The sequence below is a fragment of the Aplysia californica genome, unplaced genomic scaffold (assembly GCF_000002075.1).
Source record: "Aplysia californica isolate F4 #8 unplaced genomic scaffold, AplCal3.0 scaffold00329, whole genome shotgun sequence".
Classification (NCBI taxonomy): Eukaryota; Metazoa; Mollusca; class Gastropoda; order Aplysiida; family Aplysiidae; genus Aplysia; species Aplysia californica.
In genome coordinates, this window is record NW_004797599.1 from 80935 (window position 1) to 89507 (window position 8573).

General features: G+C 40.2%; 1 protein-coding gene and 1 non-coding gene across 2 annotated transcripts in view; one reads left to right on the top strand and one right to left on the bottom strand.

The window, feature by feature from the left end:
- Nucleotides 1–8573, bottom strand: part of LOC101859421 (leucine-rich repeat-containing protein 74A) — a gene marked incomplete in the record, with an annotated part of 32811 nt that overhangs the window by 18253 nt on the left and 5985 nt on the right. Inside the window, 3 exon segments of the mRNA XM_035970856.1 lie at nucleotides 640–868; nucleotides 1513–1697; nucleotides 3894–3999. Coding sequence (XP_035826749.1) covers nucleotides 640–868; nucleotides 1513–1697; nucleotides 3894–3999 — 520 coding nt within the window.
- Nucleotides 5050–5121, top strand: TRNAG-UCC. The gene has a single exon. It is a non-coding gene; the product is annotated as a tRNA-Gly (tRNA).

Genomic DNA, 8573 nt, shown 5'->3' on the forward strand with positions numbered 1-8573 from the left:
AGAGAGAGAGAGAGAGAGGGGGGGGAGAGAGAGAGAGAGAAATAAGAAAATACTGAAATGAAGTTATCTTATTAAATAATACACCGCTTCCAAAGAAATAGACATTTAAAAAATATTACGACAAAAGAGACGATGTAGACAACTTTTTGTTTACTTTATGAGATGCGCTCATTTTGTTTTGTATCGACACTCTGTCTGAAATTAGTGTATTACCTTCTAGGTAGTAAGATTTTCAGAAAATACCAAGAGCACGAACACGGTGGAGCATTTAAAATACCTTGAACGGTACCCAAGTTGACCCTTACAGGCAGGGTCAAAGTATCTAACTTGTGTTAATAGACACGTAAATTTTTTTTACAAATTACTTTGAATTTTAATGACACATCGACTGCTATGTCTGTGCGTGTCAGAAGAAAATTTGAACAAATCATCATGAGATTGCTTGTCACTTCAGTTGATAAAACAGTGGAACTGTGTATTAATTGCCCACTTGGTATGAAGTGTATGCGCGCTGTTGATGGGAAAAGGGGGAGGGGGGTAAAATCATCCTCACGAAGACACAACATGATTCAAAATATTAAATCTGTGTTGAATTCAAAGGGGTATAAGTCTCAAAACCAGGCGTTACGCAAAACTCACCTTCAATGTCAAGGTCAGTATCATAGTCCTCGTCAGTTACCCGCACCTCCACCGTCTCCATGGGCACATGATCCAGGGTGAACTCGTCGTCTTTCTCTGGGATCTCCTCATCAACGTTCTCTTCAGCAGCTTGACTCTCCTCTGGTTCACCTTCTTCTTCCTCTGTCGTCTCTTCTGTCTTTTCTGGTTCCTTCACTCCAGTTTCTTCTTCTTTTTCGTCATCTGATGCCTATCAGATTAAAAACAAAAGCAATAAGAACAAAAGTAGAACCCAAATAAGTTGCACTGCACAGACTTACAATATACGTCAAGTCTTTAGAAGAGGCTCAGTCGATCTCTCTGGAAATACTGGACGTAGCCTCATTTAGAGAGCGAGTTGCACTGTAATAAATTATGAATACAAGTTCTGACAGGTTGAACATCGACCTCCCACCCCTACTAAAATATTCATGTGTTGTGAATCAAACGTTTCGTCTTTGTCGTAACGATTTATTTCTGCGCCTTGCAGGACATTATGGCAATATTTTCTTCTTTTTATTTATCTTCCTCTTGTTTGCTTTGTTTCTTCTGTCTACGCTTTTCTATCTTCTTTTCTTTTCTTTTCCATTTTTTGTCTCTTTTTTTTCTTTTCTTTTTTGGCGGGGGGGGGGGGGGGTGGGCTGGGGGTGTTGGGCGGGGTGGATAGATTTGTTTTTATTCTTGTTTTTTGTCTATATGTGGACTCCTCTTTTGGTGTGTGTAAGGCAGGACGTAAGACCCGACACAGTGTTGAATATCTTTTTAAAAGATAATTTTTTTCAAATACATTTTTTTTAAATTACATTATGTATTTTTTAAAAACACACAGGTAAACACTAGAAAAGTGGACCTAACCTGTAGCTCTGTGATGAGCACCCCTGCCTCCTCTGCAGTGGGTAAACCATCGTCCTCGCCCCCCGGGGTGATCATGTGACTTGGTGTGCGCGTGAAGGCAGCCCGTGAGCTGATCTTGGGGATCCTAGAGGCCTTGGACGTTGGCCGGCCAGACATATCGTCCTCTCGTGGAGCGGAGTCTTCAGCTGGGAAAGATAATCCAAAAGACGACTACATGTATTGTGGAAATATCTATCTATCTATCTATCTATCTATCTATCTATCTATCTATCTATCTATCTATTTATCTATCTATCTATCTATCTATCTATCTATCTATCTGATCCAATCAATGAGTTGAGGAGGGGAGATCAATCCATAATCTTCCAACTTAGAACACAACATGTACGCCTCAACCAACATCTCAACCGAATTGGTGTAAAGCAGTCTGCTGCCTGCCCACTATGTGACTACCCCTCAGAGACAGTGGAACATCATCTGTTTTTCTGTAGAAAACTAACTGATTTAAAGGGATGTTTTCTTCCCAAGCTACCCCACACATCTAATTGCCTCTACTCCTCAAGACAACAGTTAGAAAAAACATGCAACTATTACCGAATGGCATCATGCAAAAGAGTTAACGCTTAGATGCTACTGGATCGCTAACAACAACAACAACAACAACAACAACAACATCTATCTATCTATCTGTCAGTCTGTCCGTCTTTCTATCTATTTATCCTTCTCTCTATCTATTTATCTCTCTGTTTATTCCTCTATCTATCTATCTATCTATCTATTCATCTATCTATCTATCTATCTATCTATCTGTCTATCTATCTGTCTGTCTGTCTATCAATCTATTACACTTCCTCGGTGGTTCCTCCCACCCCCTTCTCCTTTTCTCTCTCTTTTTCTCTGTCTCTTTGTCCCTCCGTCTGTCTGTCTGTTTGTCTGTCTGTCTCTTTCTTTTTCTCTCTCTTTCTCTCTCTTTTTCTCCCTCTCTCTCTCTCTCTCTCTCTCTCTCTCTCTCTCTCTCTCTCTCTCTCTCTCTCTCTTTCTCCCTCTCTCTCTCTTTCTCCCCCCCCTCTCTCTCTCTCTCTCTCTCTCTCTCTCTCTCTCGCTCTCTCTCTCTCTTTCCTTCTTTCTCTCCTTTGCACTCATGTACACGCGCGCGCACACACACACACACACACACACACACACACACACACACACACACACACACACACACACACACACACACATACACTCACAAAAGCATAGGCTGGTGTGTACACGCCCGTGGAGACAGATTTTAGCAACAAAAGCAATACCATTCATAGCTGCAGCATCAGTATTGGTGTCAGCAGCAACAGCTTTAGTAGCACCATTTCTCACCCTTACAACTAATACCACCACAACCACCGTCACTTTCATATACAACAACAACAACAACAACAACAGCAACAACAACAAAAGCAACAACAACAACAGCTTCAACAACAACAACAAGAAACAACAACGACAAAGACGACAACAAAAATAACAACAACAGCAGCAGCAGCAGCAGCAGCAGCAGCAGCAGCAGCAGCAGCAAAGATCGTGTATACCAAGATGTTTCAATTTCAATTGCCCTATCTCGCGTCGCAAGACTTGGGCGTGCCCTAGTGCGTGACAGCCCGTGATACGAGCTTAAACAAACGTTCCCACGCTCTTGAGTGGAACGCGTGCAATTTTGTCTGCGGGCAGTGAGAGAGAGAGAGAGAGAGAGAGAGAGAGAGAGAGAGAGAGAGAGAGAGAGAGAGAGAGAGAGAGAGAGAGAGAGACAAAGAAAGGGATGTTTGTTATTAAAAATAAGAATTATTGTTTCCTAACATTTTCTTCCTGCGTCGGTTTTCAGGCTGACCCGGAGCTATACAATCATTGTAGTACACATATGACCAGTCCCACCTTCTGAATCCCGCCTTCTGTTTCCCATCTCTCACCTCTTGTTTCCCATGTACCGTATCCAATTTTCCATATCCCATATTCTGTAAGCGCGCTTCGTTTTCCTTCATCTCATGGGGTGGAACGCTTGAAGCAGGCCAAATACTAATTATAAATATTATTATACATCACTGTCGCCAATGTCCTCATCAGATGTGCTGTTCAAACATTTGTTTTCAACAGCTTGATTTAATACTGTTTTATTCGGAATCAAGGCTTGGTCTCCGTGAATCTTTGGCATCAGTAGCAGCAGCCGCAACAGCAGCAGCAGGAGTAGCTGTAAAAGCATCAATAGCATCACAGCAGCAGGAATAAACAAATGCAACCGCAAAAACAACAGTAGAAACAACAACAAATAACGAAACAACAGGTGTTTGAAATAAAGGAAATCTTTTCAAGACAGTAAAAAGCGACGAAGTCACGACAATGCTTACTGAGGGGTAGGCGAACATTTTCTGGGTCGGGGGGAGTCTCTTCTGTGGTTTTACCCTCTGTATTTCCATTATCAACGCCATTGCTGTCTTGTGGTTCTTGGGGGGTCTGTGTGGGGAAAGAAATATATCATTTTAGACTGACAAACTAGATTCGGGAGCGAAAAGGGGTCAGATTTACATAATGTACATGCTAAGGGAGCATACTCCGTCTTCATGATATTTGAGGGTCAAATATTGCAGTCACTTCCCCTGTCCCTTACTGAAAAGACAAAGCGAAAGGAAATGACAAATTTTTTAGCTAAGCGACAAGCGAACAGCCCAGTGGTTGGGGATTTAGGCTAGATCTAGATCTAGTTTACTTGATCGTACTTTGCGTAATTAGATTTACTTTTCAGCAGCACTATGGACAGTAATTATTGCTTATTTTGTTACTTTTGTCATTATAACAATTTGCCAAGCACAGCAGTCAGCAGGACTTGACCAAATCGCGGCATGGCAGTGTATTTAAACACATGAAACCCATTTGGAAAATAATTTCACAAATTTTGTTATTATCTTTTGTCAGTGTCTCGGGTAGATAGGTATCTAGATCTAGATTCTAAATTCTAAATTCAAATGTCAGGTTCTTGCTAACAACGTTTTAAAGCTATATGGTATACCTATTATTATACTGCTACCGTACTTGTATAAATTGGATAAAAGAGTTAAAAACTTGAGACTAGATCTAGATCTAGATCTCTTGATGTATATCTAGATCTAATAGTAACAGTGTAACAGGCTTCGGACACAACCTGTATTATGTATAGACTACATGTAATCTGGAAGGTCTAGATCTAGATTAGATCTAGATCTAGAACTAGATCTAGAAGATGTCTTGACGTCTAGTCTAGAAACTAGGACAGTTCAGTCGATTAAGTTTTAAAAGATTTTATAGCCTAGCCATTAAAAACAGACAGTGTGTAAATTGCACAGTGTGGAAACACTTTAGTAGGCTAGACTAAAGAGCACAAACATGTCTTTAGTCTTTAGAAACCGGGACAGTTTCCAATTTCCAAACACCGCAAACAAGCAGGCAGCTGCCAGTACTCAGCTGTGGAAGAGCAGCTTGACTAACGGCATAGAGATATATGGGATGTTTCGCACCAATCGATAGGAAGCGTCGGTGGTGTAAAGGTTAGCATTGTTGCCTTCCAAGCAATAGATCCGGGTTCGATTCCCGGCTGACGCATATTTTTTTTTCTCATTTAATTTTGATTAACTACACATAATCAGTCTCTGTTTAGACTTTCGGTGCCGGTATTCTGATTTTAATTATTGTATTATTTTTGCCAACTCCCTCTGCCCCCCTCTGCCTGTCTTTCTCTCTGTCTTCACTCTCTCTCTCTCTCTCTCTCTCTCTCTCTCTCTCTCTCTCTCTCTCTCTCTCTCTCTCTCTCTCTCTCTCTCTCTCTCTTCGAATGACATACATCTCAGGTTCCGTTATCAAAACCTACCTGCTTTTGTAAACAGCTAAAATCTTCAGAGAACTGTGTATTCTTGTGAGCACAGCCAATAATAGAAATAATTATAATTCTGCTATTGGCTATTGGTAGGTTAGCACGTGTGAACTGGTGTGCATTTCATTGCCTCGAGTCAAATTACATGTAGATCTAGATCTATGCTTTTTAAAGAGAGATGTGCCAACAATGTACACCTTCTCTATACAAGTACTTCGGTCAAAGATCATAATTGATGTTCTAATTTGCTAAGAAAATCAAATTAAATCATTGACTGTTAATACAGACACCACGCAGGAGCACATCTCTAGGCTTGGCTCATAGCCTTGAGTTGTCTTTTAATGAGTGTGTGTGTGTGTGTGTGTGTGTGTGTGTGTGTGTGTATGTGTGTGTGTGTGTGTGTGTGTTTGTGTGTGTGTTTAAAATTTTGTTGTTGTTTTTGTTTTGTTGGAGGGGGGTTGGGGTTGTTTTTGTATGTTTTTGTTAGTTTTGTTTTTTTAGGGCGGGGGTATTATTATCTTGCGCCGAATAAAAAGATTGCTTCCCTGTCTCAGACTTGGCAAGGGTACAAACAGAAACCAAACTACAGTGTTAGAGACATAGGACTTGTCATAAAAGGAAGGCGTGTTATTGCACTGTGGTCGGCACCAACACTGAACACAAGCTGCACCTGAATGATTTTCCACAATCCATTCGATCTAGATCTATAGCCTGGGGCCACGAAGCCCAGCTTGTAATCCACATACAAATAATATGATTATAATCACTGCTGGTCACGGAAACTCAATACTGGCCTTGACTTTTTTTTACGATTTTTGAAAGTGGGGTGGGTGTTAAATTGGAGCAATAGGAGCTTGCAGTTTCACTTTTTGAAGACTACTATAATACATGTATGGAGAGAGAATCAAGCACAGCATTCAAGCCTGCAGTAGGATTGGCAGACAATTGAAATAACAGAAGCATGTCTCTCGGGAAATAGTGGAAGGGGGTGGGGGTGAAGACTGATAGGTAATTAATCAAAATTTTGGTAGGCCTATGTCCATTGATGGGGGACAGAATAAAATGATGCTACAACTTCTATAAAGATCAATTCTTTTCGAAGTAACCTTTGAATTAGAGAGTCATGTCAAGGCTCTTTTATTGTTTTCCGTGGCATACGAGTCTGGGTGGAAATTTGCACATAACATACACTTGTAAGCATCTCTTCAAGTAAAGACAGACGCACCAAATACAAAACATAACGGCAGCCTTCTCTTCCTTCCTTCCTTTCTCCTCCTCCTCCTCCTCCTCCTCCTCCTCCTCCTCCTCCTCCTCCTCCTCCTCCTCCTTCTCCTCCTCTTCATCCTCCTCATCATCATCATCATCATCATCATCATCATCATCATCATCATCATCATATTATTATTATTATATTATTATTATTATTATTATGTTGTTGTTGTTGTTACATGTAATATTGTTATTATCATTATTATTATTATTGTTATATTAATATTATTATTATTATTATTATTATCATTATTATTATCATTATTATTTTTCTTTTTTTTTTTTATCAACCTATGACATTGAACCTCCTGCATTGATACCTATTCTCCAACCAAGTGAGAAAGTAATTAGTAATCATATTATTTTATCATCATTATTAATTATGTGTTTGTATGCTTGTGCACGTGCGGGCGCACCTGTGTGTGTGTTCGTGTGTATGTGTGTTTGTGTGTGTTTGTGTGTGTGTTTGTGTGTGTGTTTGTGTGTGTGTGTGTGTGTGTGTGTGTGTGTGTGTGTGTGTGTGTGTGTGTGGTGAGGGGGGGGGGAGGTGGTACCAACGCGATTGCAACGTTCGCTTTTAAAAGATTCGTTTCCAGGAGTTGAAACATGAAACCAAAATTAAATAGATCTATCCATCAACTGCATTGAGAGACTGGTTTATCGACATAGACGTGTGTGGAAAGGGGGAAAGAAAACTAAAGGAAAAGAAGGGTGAATTTTAAGGTGGTTCTTTCCATTGAAAAGTTGTATCGATGCAGGTTTACTCTTTTATGGAAACACACTTTTGAAAATAAAGATAATTTAATAAAATTACTCTTACTCATAAGGTAAAATCTTTGCTGTTGGAATGTGTCGCCAAACGTCTCTAACTCTGCGTTTGACGATGAAATTTAATTAGTGCATGATGTATTTCTATTTAGATTTATGATATATATGAAAACTGAATAAATATTAGTGGCATTTGCAGCAACAGCCGGACGTGAAGGAAGAAAGGGGTGGGGTGGGGGGAGGGGGGGAGTAATAGGGTGCTAGCAGAAGCAGCAGTATTTTGATAGTACGAGCGATGGGAAAGTTAGGGGAGTATAAATCATAATCCTAGTCTGGCGGGCAACCTTTTTAGTTCGAGGAAATGTTTCCAAGCTGTGCTAAGCTCGTGTATGTCGACTCTGTGTCTGTGTGTATTTGTGTGTTTGTGTGTGTGTGACTGAGCCCAGTCAACATGTTTTGATCTTGTATGGAGTACCACAAGAGTCAGCTTGGACCCAAATTTATATAGGCCTACTTTAAACACGTTATCTATTAGGCCTATTATTAAAAGCTTGTTTATATTTTCACACGTTTATCGCTGGCACTCAGCTGAAAATCAGCTTTCCAATCAGATATTGATTCGTCAACATGGCCAAAGGCATGGACGTTAAGATAATAAGTTTCAGCTTCACCAAGAAAAAATATTTTTTATATATATAGATTAATGTAAGCTATGTATCATTACGTGTGTACGCGAGTGTGTACGTGTGTGTGCTCGTGTGCTATTCTTTGTCGCCTCTCCCAGAACACGGCGTTCCGATTCGCTTCATTGATTCAGAAGCAAATCGATTTTGTTTTCCCAGTTTCGTGCGTGGCTGGACTCTCTCTCAGACTGATCGTTTAACCACAACGAATCAGGTGTCGCTATTGACTGAGGACCTAATAGTCAGTGAAATCGTTGTGAAACCAAGCAAAGAACAGAACAATTAAGCATTGTACTGTTGCCATTGTGTTTGCCAACATACGGCGTTGGACACAGTAAAGAGGGACCACCTATCATAATATTTATGATACTGCAAAAGATTTAATGCCGTTCAGTAATTACTACAGGCTTTTTCTTCTTCTTCTTCTTCTTCTTCTTCTTCTTCTTCTTCTTCTTCTTCTTCTT